At 48.9% G+C, this 19,660-nt stretch overlaps 1 protein-coding gene across 7 annotated transcripts in view; it reads right to left on the reverse strand.

Moving 5' to 3' along the window:
- The window catches only part of TSPOAP1 (TSPO associated protein 1), a 69,543-nt gene that overhangs the window by 46,720 nt on the left and 3,163 nt on the right, over positions 1 to 19,660 (reverse strand). For all 7 annotated transcript variants that reach the window (XM_084492740.1, XM_084492737.1, XM_084492735.1 and 4 more), the window contains exons 2-5: positions 10,566 to 10,673; positions 8,178 to 8,306; positions 5,777 to 5,953; positions 2,315 to 2,575 (exon numbers count right to left, since the gene is read on the reverse strand). In XM_084492740.1, the coding sequence (XP_084348866.1) occupies positions 2,315 to 2,575; positions 5,777 to 5,953; positions 8,178 to 8,306; positions 10,566 to 10,673 (675 nt within the window). The remainder of the gene's footprint in view (positions 1 to 2,314; positions 2,576 to 5,776; positions 5,954 to 8,177; positions 8,307 to 10,565; positions 10,674 to 19,660) is intronic.

A 19,660-nucleotide genomic window follows, 5' to 3' on the forward strand; every position in this document is an offset into this window, starting at 1 on the left:
AGAGAGACAGAAGAGTGAAATTATTTATTTTAACTGCAGTAACTGGGATTACTGCCCCAAGGGGTAACTTCACTCTCAATGCTGCACCACTGTGCCCACATGAACACAGCCCACTGAGCCCAGGGTGTTCTGTGCTACAGTTTCAGCTGTGAGACTGGCAATAGTTCCTTACTCCCTGCTAATTACTGCTATCAGACTTAGTCTTCTTGTTATTTTTGAGAGAGAAAATCTTTTGACAATGAGGACAGACTCCCCTGAATCAGAGAAATGAAGAGCAGATGTGAGAAAGGATAAAATGCATGTTCTCTCTCATGAGAAGAATCTGACAGAATCTGGAGGATCAATTTAACGTCAAGGTACAGAACGGCTGTCCAAGGATGATAACAGCAGAGCAGGACCAAAAAAAAAAAAAAGACAGACAAGCCTGTACGTCCATCCCCATCACGGAAGAGTTTAGGCGGTGAGGGCTCACCATGGCAGAAATCTCAAACTGTGAGGAACAGAACTGAGGATCTGTATCAAACTGAACTGTCTGATAGAAGAAATGTGGAGACCAGTAAAGTAAACAGTAACAAATCACCAAGATTAGACAAAATTCAACCAAGAGTGCATAAACTGAATCTCTCATTTCAGTAGTAACTGAGTAAGGACATGTACTGATTCACTTCTCTGACACTGCCTTAATAAAAATTGCTGGTAAAATATCAAGTTTTAAAAGTATTTCAGTGGTGATCTGGGAAAAAAGAGACTAGCACATTTGACATCTGTTCCTGGCAAACCCATAGGAAACAAAGATTAAGCAAGTATTTAAAACAAACAAATCTATACTTAAAAAATAAATAAATAAATAAATAAATAAGAAAACTTCCTCCTACACTCCCAAATCTATAAAATGGGTGAGGATCAGTAGGTACAGTTTGCTTGGGTACTCTGCTACAGTCCTTTTAAAGGTTTCTGCAGACACTAAGCCACCAAAGGATGGGGGAAGGTTTTCTCTCAGGTAAATATTTGGTAAAAATGAGAAGACTAATGGAGAGGCAGCAGGAACTGTGCTGCCCAAGAACTGATGCTGCATTGACACAAACGGTGAAAAGAGTCTCATGACACTGGGAGATTACAGTGTGGCGTTACAGAAATGATGTTTTAATAGAATGCAAAGCTTACACAAAAAGGCAAAGAGATGTATTAGGAAAGGGAGAGAAAACTCTATATGTCACTCTATAAATCAGTGACAGCGTCTGGGATACTGCATGCTGCAGTGCTTCCCCCAGCACAAAAACAGTAGAGAAAATGTACAAAGAAAGGAGACAAAGATGATCAACGCTGAGTAATGAAAGAGGCTAGAACCCACCAGTACAGAAACAAAATAGTGGCTGGAGGAATACAGGAGAAAGGTCACAAGTCACTTGGAAAAGATGAACACTAAATGAATATTCAGTGCATTCAGTACAACCGCGGGGCAATACACGCGAGCAGCTGGCAGTTCAGAGCAGCCGCTCCTCACACAGACTCCGGGCGCGAAATTCCGCCCCAGGACACTACGGGTACTGAAAAATTCAATCAGCAACCGGGTGAAGCCCCAGCAGATAAATCCACCAGGTGGCGGAGGACCCCGCGGTGCCATCCCCGGCTCGGCCCGGCCTCCTCCTGCCGCGGCCCCGGGCACGGGTCCCCCGACGGGCCGAGCCCGTTTGCCGGCCCCGGCCTCGCCCGCGGAGCGTCTCTCTCGCCCCCGCAGCCGCCAGGAAGCGCCGCTGCCCACAGCGGGCCCGCGGGCAGCAGGGCCCCGCCGCGGAGGCCCCAGCAGAGGGGCCGCGCCGGGCCGGGCCGCCCCGGCCCAGCGGCACCGGGCCGCGCCGCGGGGCAGCTGCTGCCCGGCGGAGCCCCGGGCCCGCCCCGGGCCCCGTTCGTCGCTCCCCGGCCCGGCGCGGGTGGCCGCGGAAGGCCCGGCCTTACCTGCCGGCGGCGCGGCGCGGCGGGGATTTAGCGGGCCGTACCACTGCGGCCGCGGGGGGGCGGCCCGGGCCCTGCTCAGCGCGGCCTGGGCGTGAGGCGAAGCCCGGGGGGCAAAGGCCCGGAGCTGAAGGGCGCTCTGCTCCACCGCCACGGAGCCCTGAAGGGGGGGGGGGGGCTGCCGGCAGCGGCCACCGTCCCCTGGCTAGGTGATGCTTGGTGCTTGGGCAGGCCACTCTGAAAACTAGCACAGCCAACGCTGACTGCAGCGCTCATGTGCTCTTTGCAAGCTTCCTGAGAACATTGATTAACTCAGTAACGAAATCACAAGACTTTTAGCTTGCTGACCCACTTGTCTCACCTTCCTGTGTGCTTCCACTCTTAGCACTGGGTCTCCCGAGCGGGCCTCCTTTGGTAGAGGTGAGTCTTTGATGCAGGTATTTAGTGTTGCTCCCAGGCAGGTGGTGGCACTTGGCAAAGAGCTGCCTGAACTGGTTTTAGAGGAACGCAGGCACTCCTTGAAATTCTTCAGAGCAATCTGTCTCTGCAGCCGCAGCACTTCTTTCTGGGACTCCCGCAGCAGCCGATCAAACTCAACAACGTTTAGGCAGCAAGGGTCATCCTGCAGGAAATACAAACCCAGCAGTGTATCACTGCCAAGCTTGGAAAGGTGGAGCAGGTCACGGTGGTGATTTCACACACAAACTGCAAAAGTGTTACCAAACAACTACCAGCAAAAACAGGTAATGCAGCACACAAAGGTTTTAGTTTCCTGCATCTCCAAAGCCTCAAAAACGGTCATTTTGCATCCCTTATTTCAATATGTTATTTCTCCCACAGATGAAAACTAGCCTGTAATGCTTCTACAAGTATCCCAGTGCGAAGCTATACTAAAAAGGGCCTAGCATGTGTTTTCTAAGTGTTTGCCAGCAGAGAGCGTGTCAGGATAATAAAATCTCATTTCCCCGCAAAGCAAGAGCCTCGGCTGGTTCCCTTTATTGTGGGTGCTGGCATTCTCTACAGCCCTATGCATGCACGGTGGTTAGGTTTTTAAATGCTAGGGATAATGAAGAATATCTGAGACTTGTTAAGTCCTAACTCAGGATGTTGTTGTTTATTTTTTTTAAACATTCTTGATTTCTAACCTCATCAGAGAGGGATAGATGAGCTACTATCTTCAGCACAAGTGGTCGCTCTGGACCCAGAGCCAGCAGCTTTTAAAGGAAACCAGTGCAATTTTATTCTCACAAAATAAAAGGTGTGCATATGTCACCAGTTTTGTTAATTCTTCACAGGCTTTTACAGATTTCAGGAAGCTGAAAAAACATGTACCTGCATGTCTGTACATACATACAAAAGCTGGTTATGAAAACCTGTCTTTACAAATACACTGCTGAAGGAGACATTGCTCATTCCCCTGGAAACCTCCTAAGCCAGTGAATTCAATACATAATTGGTATCCAAGACAAATTTAATCTGCTTCCCTGTTCACTTCTTATTTACCCTAAAAATAGTGTGTGCTTCGCAAATGCAATTTTAGTCAAAAAACGTAGTTGCTTTCAAGCTACAAGGGGGAAACTGAGGCACCATTAATGGGAACTGGTTACAGATTTAAGAAGCAAGCAGCTGGGCCCTCCCATGTACACGCTATCAGGGTATAGTTCTTTGAACAAAATTGACTGTGGCTGCATTAAAAAAACTCCCTTCCCCCACCAAAAAAAAAAAAAAAAAAAAAAGGCAGCTATTATCAACAGAAAGCCTCCACAGCCTGGGGAACAAGGGAGTAGAAAAAAGCTCAGATTTCCTCTCATATTATGCATGTTCCCTGCAGCTGCCTTGCCATTCCCTGAAATTCCTTGTTTCCAAGAATCTCCACTGCAAGAAATTGAAGTCTGCTAAGAGCTGGTGCTAGGGCTTGGTTGGAAACCCATCACTGGAGAACGATCTCAGGAAATCATTTTATCCTGAGAGCCCTAACTTTGCAAAACAAGGGCAATGCTTTTGCAGTCCGGTGTGCAGGTTGTCTTGCCAGTGGAAAGGAACTGAGCAGATCCATTTCAAAGCTACTGAAGAATTCGTGCGGAATTAAGTATGCTAGATTAAAATTGATTTGGTTACAAACTCTGAGCATGCACATAATATCTCTGCATATAAACCCCTTCACTGGCATAATGCATTTTGCATGCTACAGACAGATTAGGTGAATTTTGAATTTTAACTAGCTGAGAATTAAAATTTAATGAGCAGCTTGCTTGGAAGAGAAATGGGAAAAACAAGATCAGATGGAATGATTTTATCTCCAGCAATTTTTCTCTGCAGATTCCCTGCTCGTCTATTGGTGCCCTCCGTTGCTGGTACCTTGGCAGGTTAAACAGGTGGTTCTATCTTCCCAGCCAGTGTTGTCACCCATGCCCTAGCAAGGCAGAAGCTGAAATCAACCCTGAGGATTACACCAATGTGTATTTCCTTGGCCATTAATGAGTCTTGCTCTCCTGTCTTTGTCACATTCCTCTGTAGTTTGTTACTTTCCTATCCCTGGCAGATTCAGGTTGGTTGCTCAGCATGCTCTGCTGTGAAAATCAGGCAGCTTTGATAGGCTGTTCCTGCTTCTGTGGGGGTTGCAGCAAGCAGTCATGAGGACATGAAGGAAATTTGTTCTCAATGAGACTGTAGGACACATGCAGACCTGGATAACTTTCTCCTGTTTAATTTAATGCCAGAAGGGATCACTGGGGCAGCTCTTTACAAAGAGCAAACACCACCCAATTATTCTTGTCCTGACTAGACCTACATTAGGGAAAGAGGGAGAATCTACCTGCAAACATGCAGTAAAAGCAAACATATGGAGAGCTCAGGGAATGAAATAAAGCTGCTTTCAGCAAGGAAGTATTTGTCACCTCAGTATTACTGTAGGTAGAGTAAGTAGAAATGCAAGTATTCTTTCAGCTCAGCTGGGTGCAAGAACATAGCGCTGCACTTGACCACAACCATATTGGTGAAAAAGAGAGAATGAGAGTTTGTTAACCGACCTACACCAAAAGTTTCCAGCTTAGGAACAAAAGACATACCTGATATGCGCAGAACAGATTGCTCTAGTCATCTTGAGTGAGAACTGTTTTGTCTAGCTTCAGATGTCTGCAGAGGCTCCTTTCAGAGCCATTGCAGAGAATAGGTGCTTCGAGGGAATGACACATCCAAGCAGTTTTTAGATGCCTCAGGATGAGCTGAATTAACCCTTTTATCTCATCAGTTATTTCAGCAAGTTATGTGCTGGTGCTAAAGGGAACACAGGCAACCAGCCTTGTTGTAGGCATCAGCACTGTAGATGGTTTCATGGACACAAACCCTCATCTTAGGATTTGTATGCACTACTGTGGCTGTAAGCACTCAGAAAGCTGCGGTTGAGGACATGAGATTCAGAGTGGTTATTGGGAATGTGCTCAGCTGGTTTACTTTTTAAAGGAATGTCTTAAAAGGAAGTCCTGCTTCTACATCTCACTTGAAGTTTAGCGCTGTGAAAGGTCATCCTGTATCTGTGGCTTCTTGGGGGCTTTCCAGGGGGAGACTTTTAGGTCACTGCTGAAAATGGCAGCACAGACCCACGAATTCATGAAGTGAGAATTGGAGTATCCCCCAACATACTGTTCTGGAGGGGTCTGGACCCCATCTTGGCCACACACTTACCCAACTTCTCCCATACCAACTCACACATCAAATGCTCTGTTTTCAGTCTGTCCTTCTCACACTGCCGGAGCGTGGTTCCCAGCATTGTTACTGCACTGTTTTTACCCAGCCACTGCATGATGTCCCAGAAGTTTCTCACCTTCCCTGCAATGAGCTTAGCCTGCAGCTCCCGGCACTCCTGCTGCAGAGCTTCAATCTGCTTGTCTTTTGCCAGGAGAGCACTGGCTTGCTCTGTCAGGTCCTTGGCACGCTGGCAGGCAAATGCTTTTTTACACAGCTCCAGGCTGGAACCCTTTAGAGGCACCGGAGCAGTTACCTATACCAGAGAGAGCAGCAAGAGAGAAAGCCACATACATTGGTGTTGATCAACTACCACCCCAACTACCATCAGGCAGCCTAACCCCAACAGGGGAGAACAAGAGGTGTATGGAAAGACAGACGGGAGAACAAGAGGTGTATAGAAAAGCGGGAGGAAAGAGGAAAGGCTTCTTAGAGAATTGGATCAGAGAGGAGGTGGGAGGGAGAAGGTGCTCAGCAGACTGCGCCAACGCATGCATAGTCAGCACAGAGGCCTGCAGGCAGGGCAACAGCAGCTGTGGGGAGGAGAAAGCCAGGATAAAGGCTGAAAGATAAGAGAGGACAGCAGAAAGGAGAGGAGGGTGGCAGGAAAGACGAGCATGGGAGCAAGAGTGAAGGCAGCCAAGACAGCAAGAGAAATGGGGCTTTTATGGAATCCTTGAAAGGCAAGGGGGAAGAGCTTCAGCATGCATGGGTGGAAGATACAGGCAAAGGGGAGTGGCAAGAGAGAGCCCAGTCAGGGCCAGCACAGCTGGGGGAAGATGGGATGTTCAGCTGAAGAAGCAGTTCAGCTTCATGCACTCCCTTGGAAGGGAGGGAAGAGCAAGAGTGGGAAGTTGTGGGGGACTACAAGGGGAGTAAAGGGGATGGGCAGAAGGCTGGGCACAGCCTCTGAGTAGACGTCCTGGGCAGGGCATGATGCTGCCCAGCTGCAGTCTCCCCAGGATGACAGGTCTCAGCACTGCCCCCATCCCTAGCTGGCCCCCATCCCTAGGGCCAGCTCTCCCATGGGGTACCAGCACTGCTGAGTGGGTGGGTAGCTCACACATCCCTGTGCATCCCAGCCCTCTGGGCAGTGAGGCCATGTCTCGTCCCCAGGTTTATCACACCCTGCCTCTCCCCATCCAGCAGTTTTTCTCTGAACAAAACCTGGAGAACTTACAAGGAGGGACTCCCTCCCCTCCCTGACCAGGATCAGGGCATCCTCTGTGCAAACTTCTCCCCAGGTCTTCCTGAGCACCTCGCCCACACACAGAAGCTGCACACTGAGCTGGTTCCCCAGGACCTGTGTACCAGTTACGGAAGCCAACTGCTGCCAGATTAATCCCAGCTCCTCAGGGCACGCAGCTGCCTGGTCCTACCTCCAGCCCACCTCTCTACAAACCTTGGCCACCCAAGTGTTCAGCTGCATGGAGACCTGGGCCAGCCAGTTGGTTCTCCAAGGGCTCACCCAGGTCTCAAACAGCAGCCACCCCAAAGTTTCACTTGGAAAAAAAAATAATGAAATGGTATTTGTGTAGTTGCTGGAGAGTCTGCATAGCTGTTAGATGCATAGCAAATGATTTCTCTTAGCACAGTATTTGCCAAGTCCATCTGGCAGCAACCGTTGCACTGCAAGTACCAAAATCCTGTGGCAGAGGGACAGTGTGGTGCCTGGGGACAGAGAGGGCAGGCAATATCAGGAAAATCCCCTACCTTCTCTTCAGCCAAGCTTTCACTTCTCCTTTCTATCATAAAGGGCTTGAATTCCCCCCACTCCTCCCCACACCACCCCCCCACCACCACCACCCCCAAAAAAAAAGGTTTCATTCAAATGGGAGAAAGATTTTCCCTTACACTGCTACAAGCTACCTTTAGGTAGCTCATACAAATGTTTGTCTGCAAAATCCCACGTCCTTCAGCCATCTCCCACCACTCCTGCACTGTATCAGAAACTATAGGGTTTCTAACAAACTGCTCTTCCGTTTGAGAAAGAAAAAACACACAGCTTGCACAAAAATGCTAGTGAGGTGTGGATGGGGCAGAACATAGTATCTCACCCCTTCCTGTTTTGCCTTACCACACTCCTTTTCTTATTCAAATACTTCCTGTTTCTTTTCGGTGAAGTCAGATGAATTATTTTTATGACTAGCCCAGGGAAAGCTGAGCTAATTACCTAAATTAATACCTTACATTAGGATGGCACATTTACAGCAAGAAACCAATTAGGAGGAAATTGTTCAAAACCAGCTCCCCAAGCATAAGCAGAAGCTGGTGATGGCTGTCCCCTCAGCTCAGTTTTGTGATTCCTGCCCTGTTACAGATGTACAAAGCAAGACTGCCATGTGGCCTTGCCTGCTTTAAGGAAAGGGAAAAGAAGAGGGCCTTCTGTTCCTATAAAAGTAGCAAGCAAGAAGTCCCAGTGGTGAGGTGTTCTCCTAGCCCAGCTTCCCAACTCAGCAATGCAGAGGCTCAACACTCACGACTTTGAGGTTTGCCTCCTGGAGTTTCCGGGCTCTCTCCTCCAGGCGTTTGGCGATCACCGCCAGCTCTGCGTTCTTCCTCTTCAGGTGCTTAACCTTCTCCTCTGTTTCAGGGAAGCAGCTCCTGCGCTGGATAACAGAAGGATTGACCTGAAAACCCTATTCAGTCTCCCCCTGCACCCATGCTTGAAGCTGGCACTGGGGATGTCAGAGGTAGCAGAGGTCCCTTGCCCTGCCTGACCCACTCTGTGTCCACTGGGCTCTCCCCAACCAGGGCTTGGCCGGTTCTTGTACAACTGTCCCAGATGCTTCACTCGTCACTGACCTTCACTCGTCTCCTCTCCAGTCACTGAAACCTCTGCTTTTCCTGATATTTTTGTTAACTTGACCTCTTAAACAAGAAGCCCCTTGCCCCACCCCAGTCCATCCATCTCTGCAGCCTGTCTGTCGCTCTCTCTGCTCTTTGCAGGCTCTGCCTTTGCTGGATGGGACTGAACACATCACCAGAATCAGTCTATCCTGGCTGCTGGCCCTTTGGGCTTTCCCTTCCAAAGCCTGTCCAGTACATTTCCCTGCTGTTACAGTACTCAACACATCACTGTGGATTTGCACTGCATTACACCCCACATTACACCCCAAACTTTGCTTGCTTTTTTCCTTGCTCTCCTGACACTGAGACATAAGCTGAGGGGAATGGAGAGAAAGCAGCCAAGGACTTTATGATGTTTGCAAACCAAATTTCTTTTTCCTTTCTATTGATTCTGTTTGCTCTTAATCCCCTTTTATTTGTTATCTGTCCATTTCGATAAGCTGCTGCTTGCCGATGGCTTGTTCTCTCAAGGTTGTACCCAGATGTGTTGTGCTGTCTTTTCACATCAGCAAAAATGTCAGGTCAGCTGATCCTTTCACTTATTTTCTTCCCTGTGAGATCCCACCACATGCACTTGCTGCTTTCACTGCTTTATTTGCTTTTCTTCATTTGGAAGACCAAGGCTGATTTTTGAGAGTAAGATTTGATGAGAGCTTATATGATAGTGCTTTGCTAAAATCCACATGAATGCTAATGGGTGACCCCCTGAGCCTGCAGGGCATACTGGATGTATGCTTTTAGTGTAGGAAAATTATCTAAAATATGTTTTGAATTTGGTGATATAAATCTGAAATGTTGAGTGATCAAATTTTCAAGGGCATTTTGAAGAGAAAAAATCAACCTGAACTGTATATTTCTCAGACTCTTTTACACCTTCTTTTCAAACAGCAGTGGTGACACATGAAATATGAAGCTGCTATGACATTTACATTAGGAAATGGGAAGCACATTTGCCTAGGACGGCATTATGGCCATACACTTCCAAAGGTACATGGACGATGTGCAATGCAAGGTCCTCTCCCTCTGCACATTGTAGTTCAGAGCCAGGGTTGCTGATGAACCCCATTCCCAGCAGGAACAAGGAGGTTGTTCCTGAAGCATATCCTGCTGCCTGTGTCTTGGCAGCAGTACCCATCGCACTGTCTAGCCAAGCCCTGATGCCACACAGGTCCAGGCCGTTGAAGCATGCTGAGCATGCTGAGCAGGTGGCTGGACCACAGCAGTGGAAGGACCTGAACTTTTGGGGGCCTCTATGGTCATGGTCTCAGATCAGGAACGGAAAGTTTATAGGGTTGGACCAATGCAGCCCTGCCAGCATTGTGGGGTACTCAAACCCAGGGTGGCTACATCCCCACGTTGCAGGGCTTTACAGGCAGGGATATGCTCTGGTGAGGGGGGGGAGCATCTCCTCTTCTTATTTCCTGGCTGCCAACCATGGGCTAGGGGAGCCGAGGATGTGGAAGTTGGGCAGAATGGGGCAGCCCACACTGTGGCGTTGGGTGCCAGGGGTGCAGCTGGAGAGCCGGGTGCTGAGCTCCCGCAGGAGCAGGGGGCAGTGCTGCGCTGTCACCAGAGCAGGGTGAAGTGAATCAGTGTTTCTGCTTTTTCCCTTAAAGAGGAAACAAGAGTGACTTCCCCCTCCCTGCTGTCAGCTCATGGCTGTGTTGCTCTCTGCCAGCCCTAGCAGGCAGCTGCGGAAAAGCCTCTTGCGGTTTCCAGCAGGCAAATAACACAGGACAAAGATGGCAGGGAGGGCAGCAGCAGGTCACGAGGAAGGGGTCCTGCTCGAGCCAACAGCAGGTGCAGTGCAAAGGCACTGAGGGCACACAAAGCACCCAGGCCTCCTTTTCTTTCCCCCACACCCTCCCCATCTGATCCCATGTACCAGCATTTCTTGGATCTGGTGGCCAATGGCAGCTCACCCCAAACAGGGCTCCCTCCCCATGGAGAATCCCACACCCCACATTGGTGTGCCTTGAGCCAACCCAGTGCCTGGCCAGGCTACATCCTCCGCTCACCAGCAAGCTGTTTTCCTCCGCGAGACTAGAGTAGCGGTGCTGCAGGTCCTCCAGTGCACTCAGGAGCTTCGTGTTCTGGCTCACAAGGAAGCTGTAGTCAGCCCCGCTCTGCAAAACAGCATGGGAGAGGCAAGGCAGGGCTTCACCTCCCCTGGATGAGGAGGCCATGGCTGCATGCTCTCCCTGGCCCCGCAGCAAGCCCAGCCCAGCTTCACTGGGAGGCCAGCAGGGTCACGGTGCAGGCAGTGAAGCAGCAGGCTGAGACTTGGAGGCTGATTTCAGGAGGAAGAGAGGGGCTGCATGTCCTTTGGGGACAGCAGGAGCAATGGCCATAGCTGGGTACTTGCAGATGCTTTTCCAGGTTCAAGGAGATGTATGCCCTACTAGCAGTGTGGAAAGTCAGGGAGATTGCTATCAAGGGCACACTGAACTCTGGCACCCCTCTACAAATGGTTCCATCACCCAGTGCCTCCCCATGGACCAATGGGACTGGTCACCCTGCAGAGAGTCTTGGGCTGCATCGGGGTCTCAACTTGCATCTGAGGAAAAAGCCCAAACCCTGACATTGTTTCCAGCTGCTTGCGTTTTGACATCATACCACCTAAACCAGCTCAGATAAATGCAAGCAGAGCCAGCAAGACCACATGCCACAACACACCAGACACATGTGCTCCTCCCTACAGCTCAGGGACCAGGTATTGTGTGGTTCTTGGAGGCAAAGAGACCTCCTCACCCCCCTCCCCAAGCCAGCCACATAGATTAGCCCAGGAACCTGCCTGGGAGCCAGGCCCTGGCTCTGCCCTCCCTGTGACAGCCTTGGCTCCGGAAGAAGGCAACATGCCGGATTTCTTTGCAAAATACTACCTTAATTTTGTCACATCAAAAGCAGCAGCAGCTCTGCTGGGAGCTGTATATATAGCTTGTGGTTACTGCTTCCTGCACAGAGCAGCTCGCCGCAGGCTTGCTGCCGAAGCAGGGTCCCAGAAAGTATTTTTATGTGTTAGCAAAGCTCAGAGCCAAGCTATTGCTTCACATCTGCCATATGGCAGCAGCAAGCCATGGACTTCGAGAAGACCTAGACAGATGTTCTCCCAGCAGCCAGACCAGTCTTGCAGGACCCAGGAATTCTTTGCTAGTGCTAATAAACACTTCCCAGGCTTTCCTGGCAGCAAGTCATATAAGCAGCTCACAGCACAAGGATGCTGATAAGCTCTAGGAAGTCTGAGACTGGGTAAAACTCATCACACTTTTGAACAAGACTATTCTTGGCTTCTTGATCACTTCTAGCAGAGAAAAAGCACAGGAGACCAGTGCCACAAAGTCCATTGTGCCAAAACCCCCGGCATAGCCAGGCACAGCAGGCAGCCTCTCCCAACCTTTCACCCCTGTATAGAAATGCATTGGCACATCAGGGAGGAAAAACATGACTGGAAGAGACTGAAAACCAAAAGAAAACCCTTTAAAAATAAATCAGCCCTCTCCTGGCCTCACCCAATGCCCCAGGTGCCACCAGCCCTCTAAGCCCCCAAGAGGGAATATTGGATGCCTCGAGCTCCCAGGCCTTTGGCAGAGCTGTTTGTAGGTGTCCACCCTGAAGAAATCCCTGGGTTCAAGAAAGGTGGAGTGAAATGTCCCATGGGAAGAGATTGCACTGCCTTCCATTTGTGGGAAAGCAAACCTATATTTATTTTCTTCTTTTTTTTTTTCCACCCCTCTCAGCACAAAGGTGCAGTTGCTGCCTCATCCCCAAGGACACTGCGCCATGTGAGCCCCCTGGCACGACAAAGAAGCCCCCAGAGCCAAGTGCCACTCATCCTGCACAGTGCGGTGATCTGGGCCCAGAGACCCAGCACCAAGTCCTGCAGCACCAGTCCCATCCCTGCTGCTTTACAGGGACAGTAATGTGTCCCAGAGAATATTTCCCCCATTGCCAGCTCCAGGAAGAGCAGAGCCCATGCAGAGGATGCTGTGAGTGCTGATGGGGGCACAAAGCAGAATGAGGGCATGGGGTGAATCCTGTCAGCATTTTCCAGGCAAGCACAGTGTTGCTGTGGGACGGTTCACTGCTCCTGTCCCCAGAGCCAGGAAGGCAGCTCCTGGGATGAAGTCAGAATACATTATTTCCATCTCCTTGCCACTGCCAAGAAGAGTAAAGCTTCTTGTCTTTGCTCTCTTCCACGCAGAGAGGCTCAGCCAGTGCCTTCTGTGCCTGGGGCAGGAGCTGGGCAGCCATGAAGGATGCAGGGTGCTGTGGCCTCTCCCCTCTGGCAGCCAGGGCTTCTGGCACATCAGTATTGCAGTTCTGCAGGGGCTGATTGGCCCTTCTAACATGGCAGGGGCTCTGCTGGGGACTGACACCCAGATGGGCCTATTTATGTCTTTGAAGCCTCTTTACTGTAGCTACAAAACAGTGTCTTCACCAGGCCAGGATGCAAAGACTCACAGCTACTCTCCTCCTAGCCTGGACTAGCAGGCTGTCCCCAGTTCAGCTGCGCTTCAGAGCCCACCACACAGCAGAGGCTGAGTCCACGCTGAGCTCCCCAGGTGCTGCTGGCTCTCCTGGGCCTGCTCCAGGCCGGGCCTGGCCCGGCCCACAGCCAGGCCACCCCCCACCTCCTAGTCCCTGCTGCAGCTGCAGGTCCTCATGGCCTCCTTAGGAGAGGCATGAGGGGCATCCACAGCCATGTGGCATCAGGAGACCCTTGCTGCAGCACCACCAGGGTGGTGGCTCCAAGCTTTGCCAAACCTCACCCTGGCACAGGGCTGGGGCCAGGCTGGCTCCTCACAGATCGCGTGGCCAGCACTGACTGACTGTCTAGACGTCATCCCACACTCATTAAACATTCATTTCCTATAATGAAATAGCTTTTCATTTATTAACCGCTCCGACGTTTCACATTGCATCTGTGCTCTGTGATGCAGCCTCACTGCAGGCATGCTTGCAGCACCCCCCACACATTGTGTTTTGAATGGAGCTGAGGAAATCCTTGTGAGAATAGGCCTGGAGGCCCCCCCAAATGGCTCATCTTCATAAGGACACGTAGAAGTGCCTGCAGAAGCCAGGAGACAAAATCCAAAAGCTTCCCGCAGTCAGGAAGGTTTGCAGTGAGCTGGTGGGAGCCAAGGCAGAGCTGAACCACAGAGAAGGCACAGAGAGCCCTCATGTCCCCAGATCAGGAGATTCCTTGGCCACTAACATAATTAATCCCAGGGACAAGTTTTTTGGCCACAGAGGAAACTTTCCAAAGATAGAGCAAAGCAGGGAAATAGCAGCAGGGAGGAAAGCAGGGAAGCAGAGCACAGCTCCCTAGTGCAGCTGACACATGGCTTTGAAGCCTCTTGGTACAGTGGTAACATGATCATCTGTCACCTCTTCTGGCGGGTAGAACCAAAAATACAGTTTCCTCGTGATACATTGAGAATGAGCAAACACAGGCCTCAGCAGGATACCTACAAGAAAAGCTGCTGCTTTTTCACCTGAAAACTTCAAAAAGCCATCAAGAGCTGCAGCAGCTTTTACAGAGCGAGATGCCCAGACAGGCTGCTAACTGGGTCATGCAATCAAAATCCCCGAGGAACATGCAGCATCCAGCACAATCTTTGAAGTTCTGCGGCAAACTTGCAGGAAGCCATTTGGGGGGCAGTAAATCAAACTGCGGCTGGGTTGGCAGCTCAGCTCTGCAGTGCAGCTCGGGTGGCCAAGCTATACTGCTGGTGCCTTGCGGCTCAGCCTGGCACAGACTGGCCCAAGGGCTTCCCCAGTCCCACTGCTGCAACTGAACCAAAGTCAAAATCCAACCCTTCTTGAAAATCTAGCAGAGAAGCAGATGTCAAGGAGGAATTTACCAGGTGGCTCCATGAGCCGGAAGTCTCAGGTGGCCTTTGGCATGCTCGTGACTGTTTCTAAAACATATAATTTCAAGATGTCCCCATGATGACTTCCCTGTCTGCAACAGATAGGGCTCCAGTTGCCAGGTTTGCTTCACAACAGTCATCTCTGAAATCTAACCATCCTACTTCAGATACCACCTCTTATGTCAAAAACCACCACTACTTTCCTACTACCTTCTATATTAAACCCACCACCTCTCCCTTGTTTGAAATCATTGTCACTTGTACTGCATTAAATTCCAGGCCTCCATCATGCCAAAGCCCTATAGTTTGCTCCAGCTGACTTTGGTAATTAGTTTCCTTAACTTCTCAGTCCTTGCCATTTGGAAATAAAACCTGTCACTGACGATACGTTTTTTCCTCTTCCATCCAGGTTCAGCGGAATCAGCTTCCTTGTAGAGGGAAGTTATTTTCTGTAGGCTGCTCTTCTGCACTTCCCTCACTGCAAGTCAAAAGCAAGACAAAAATAGCATCACCTCCTGCTCGGTCAGTGAGCAAGAGCAAAACCCATCAGCTGCCACTGCCAGCACAGCGAGGACACCTCGCACTGGAGTGCGCATTATCTGCACAGAGGTAAAAGGGCTATTTTTGTTAAAGGTATGAGAGAAGAAACAGGCCCGGGATGCAGCCGTGGTTACTCTGCCATTCCTTTGATAGGCAGCCTGTTTCCCACAGCTTCCTTCATTTTGCACCAGGTTCCTGGTTTCAGACACAAACATCTATGTTTTTTCTTTGACTTCATGACACTTCCTCACCAGCTCCTCTCCCTGTGCGTTGCCAGCTCCTGTTTCCATGATTCAGCATTTTCTCCTGCTGCCCATCCCTCTTCCAAACACAATCTTATTTATTGTGATTTCCTCATTTATCTGATTTTTATCACCACAAGTAAAGAATTCACAGAAGAAAAAATCCATCCGAGGCTATTAATTTCAAATATACTGTCTCCAGCATGGAGAGTGTTGGAGCCACAGATTGCAAGATATTAAGAGAATGTTCAGGGAACATTCACTTACACCTTTTCCCAAGCATCCTATTCTGCACACCCTCTGATCACTTTCAGCTTTTTTTTCAGCTGTCTTTGACAATCAGACATAAAACAGATCAGTTGGTTGAGAGAGACAGAGGATTTGGAGTAACCCTCTTCTGTCCCCGCAAGGCCAGCCTGTCCCTGTGTCACAAAGCCCAGCACAGAGATCAGAGCAAGCAGCCCTGTGTGGGATGGACCCAGTGGGGACACCTGAAGTGGAAAGGTCCTCCCAAGGGCACAGGCGCTCATCTAGCTGAATAACTGCTGGTACCATCTGTACTGGAGTTGCTCCTTGTCCTGCCCTCCAGTGTGGTCCAGACACCTTTAACCAACACTTCTTCCAGCTAGGAGTTACCTGCCTTACACAGAGGCATGACAGTGCGGGTGTCCCCATGAAGGATTTCCCAGCTGCAACCCAACCTCTCTCCATGTTAAATGCAAATCTTTTTGCAGATCCAGGATATGCAGCCAGAAAATGCAGCTGGTAATTGCTGGGATATGATCCAACTTGTTTAGCAGATAACCTACAGTGTAGGGTTATACACAGTATGAAAACAACATGACCTTCCTGCCCTTGGGCCACTCTGGGATCCTTGGGCACCCCTAAGTCCTTTGTAGGGGCCTTTTTCATCTACATATCTTGTGAGAAAGATGCCCGCATTTCACAGGGGAAGAATCATGTATTAAGATTCTTCTGTCAACTGCCCATTTAACACTGATGTACAAGCTTCTCATTTTTCTCTTAGCAGCTTTCAGAAAGATTTTGTCTATCCCCACAGTGGTAAAGCAGGATTGTGCTCCATCCCCACCACGGTAAGGGGAGACTAATAGTCTTTCTGCTTTCATTGCAGAGAAAAACTGAAGAGATTATTTCTCTTCATTGCACAGCTTGAAATATACAAAAGTCAGGGTATATGCTGTAAAACCCATTTTGTTTGTAAAACTCAGGTGACCAACCAAGCCAAGACAGCCAAGCCTTTTTCTTTCATTGCAGATTTTCTAGGTGTTGCTGAGCATGTCATTGAATCTGCAGAGAAGTAGGCACAAGCAATGACATTTACACTAGACAAAAGCAACACATAGAAGTGGGAAGTAAATGTGTTAACATCCTCATTGCAAACACAGAAAGACGGGTGGCTTCACAACCCCTGCTTCTTGCGTACTCGTCTGCATTGCCCATCCTTTGAGCTAAACATGTGGGTATTGGCTTCCTACAGAAATTGTTGGAGATTTTGGGGTTTTAGGTCTGAACAAAGGTCAGCCTGCAGCTCCCAGCACTGCAGGCTCCAGCCCAGGCAGCCCCGAGGTCTTCATGGAGTATCTGGACTCTTTGGATGCCACGTCAGATAATTCTATTTTGTAAGTATGCAAAAAAACTGGGGAAGAGTGATAAAACTTAGCTCTTTCCAGGTTTGGTATTTTGATGGCTGGAGCAGGGACGATTGTTCTCTGATATCTCATCTTTCTTGTAACAGAAACTTTAATCCAAAGAACCACTCCCTGGAAAGGCATGAGACTTGAGAGCCATAAGAAAGGCACGGTACTGACAAATGCATGTGGGATGCTCCTGTCTACAGTGAGCAGCCTGGGGCTGTGCCAGGGCTTCACGCCCGGCAGCCATGGAACTGCAGTTCAGTAAATCCCTACCCCAGGCGGAAGTACCAGTGCCCTCTAACAGGATCACAGCTTGAAAAGTTAATACCCGGTCTCCTTCCTACTTCAGAGCCTCAGCAATGGTATTTGTGGTCTCACGAGTTGTTTTTATTGAGTAGAGAGACTGTATTACCTAATGCATTCAGCTCTGAAGAGATGGATGACCTCTTGAACCTTGGAAGACACATCACAGAACTAGAGTGGCAGATTTTGTATGCAGAGCTCAGTTTTTGCCCAGGCATCTGCCCCATAGTTCTCTACCATGTGAGTCTGTTTCCTGAATTACTTGCAGTTTCCCAGGGGTGAAGAGTACCTTTTCTGCTTGGGTCATATTTGCTTAAAAAATGTTGATTGCCCAGACTCTGGCACATTGGGAACAGCATTTCTTACATATTGCAGTAAGTAAGAATTCACTAGCCAAAATGTGATTTTAAGATTTTGTCCTTTTGACAAGCCCCAAATCTCCAATGTCTTTAACAAGTAGATGAAGGACAAAGAAATAATTTCCTTGCACCGCTCACAAGAGCCAAAGGCACTGTTTGGTGATCAATATGGGAATGTGAATGGCAAGAGCAGTGGAAGACTTACAAACTGATGCCCAAAAGGGTATTTTCCAAGAACTGCTAAACAGATGGCTCAGCTGCAGAAAGCCTGTACTCAAAGCAGGAGGAGGCCAACAAGGCTGCCGGCATTGCATGTGCCATATCTCTTCATGTTGTTCCAGCAGGAAGGAGGACTACAGCCACAGGACACCCAAAAGAAAGAAGCAAAGGCATTGGCAAGTTCCGTTGTGGATAATGTACAGAGGGTGAAATGAAAAAGATGCTGAGACAAAAGATCATGGTGCAGTAGCAGCCAACTTCCCAAACCAGTCCATCATCACCAGTCCAGAGGAGCCAAGGACACAGTGAGGAGGCAATGGGCTGGTGTCTCTCATCCTCCATGTTCTGCACAAGTAACCTTTCCAAGCCATTTGGATATGTCTTTGTACTGACAGTACAGGTGAGTAGAGTCAGCTTTCTCAGAAAGACAAGTAAAATAAAAATTACTTTCCCCTTCCAAATAGTCTTGCTTTGTGCTTTCGTCCATTCCTACAAATAAAATCACTTTGGGTTTTCATGGCAGACAGCTATCTGCAGTTGGCCATACATTCGTAATGCTTGCAGAAAATGGCACTAAGTCATTTGCATGAGGCTGAGTGTTGCCAAGAAAAAATAATTTACTCAGATTTTGAGCTAGATGGAGTATGATCTTTTTCTGATTGTGATTCTCTGAAATGGTGTCCATAACAGTCAGAACTGGCCTCAGTACCCAGGAAGGCCTTCTCACCTCCCTACCATATTTTATTTTGCTGATCTATCCATTTAGTCAGGGGTGCAGCTGTACACATCCTCAGGCATTAAATGAATAGGTTTTCATCTATGGAGTGTTCAAAGCTCTTAAAATACCATGAATTCCTGCAAAAGGAACTGAGCTTGCTGTTAAATGCAGCTTGTCCTGAACACTTGGCATGGAGGATGTTTACCAGCATTTTATAATTCTTACTGTATCTGTGATTTGTGTTAAGTCCCATTGAGAGCAACAGCTTTTTTTCTGTGGATATTTAAATTCCAACTGATTTGGGGGCTCCCTGGATTAAGCATCTTTGTTTGGGTTTTACAGAGTAATTGAACATCCTTAGCTCCCTCTGACCTCAGAGAGAAAGCTGCATGCTTGGCTTTTTAGAAATTCAGATCCAAAGTGGCCTCCTGAGATTGAGAAATAGTCACATTAGCCAACTCTGAGCACCCTAGCCATGCTCCTTGCTTTTGTGGCTCATGAGATGCCAGAACATGGATGGTTAAGCTGCTGAGCTTATCCCATCTGTACATGAAGCTGGATAGGCTGGTGGGGCACTAATCCTGGAAACAGAGGGCACAGAGAATATCCAGAAAGTGAATGACCTTGTTCCTTTCCCCTCTATCAATTTACGGCATCAGGAAAAAGCCTTCAGTTCAGCAACCCACCCTCAAACCATCCCAGATTTCCAGGACCAAAGCAGATCCCAGCAGGGCAGCACCCCACAGCAGATGCCGACAACTGAGCTCTTCTGGGAAATGCTCTAAAACCGTTCTGACAGCATTACGAGAAGTTTCCAGTTTCCAACCAGACTGTACCTGTGACACTTTGACCCCATTCTTCCTACATAGTGTTTTACATAATGTTTTTCTCCTCTGATATTCATCATTCTGATTGGGATCCTAAACCTGCCGTACCTGGAGATTCTCAGCAAGAAAGTCTTTTCTTACCTTCTGTGTCTACACAGAAATTTTGGAAAGCAAGACCAGAGTGATTTCAAAGGCCTTGGAACAAGAATACATTCATGAGATCAAGCCCCCAAATAGCATTAGTCAGTAGTAAGATGGGGGATGCACGTCTCTGCTGTTACTCTGCAGAGGAGCTAGGAAATCCTGCAGTGCATTGCAGGACGCAGAGGAGCACAGCAAATGGCAGGGAAGAAATGGGCACAGGGAAATTCCCACAG

The sequence above is a fragment of the Aythya ferina genome (genome assembly GCF_964211825.1).
Source record: "Aythya ferina genome assembly, chromosome: 19".
NCBI classification, from domain to species: domain Eukaryota; kingdom Metazoa; phylum Chordata; class Aves; order Anseriformes; family Anatidae; genus Aythya; species Aythya ferina.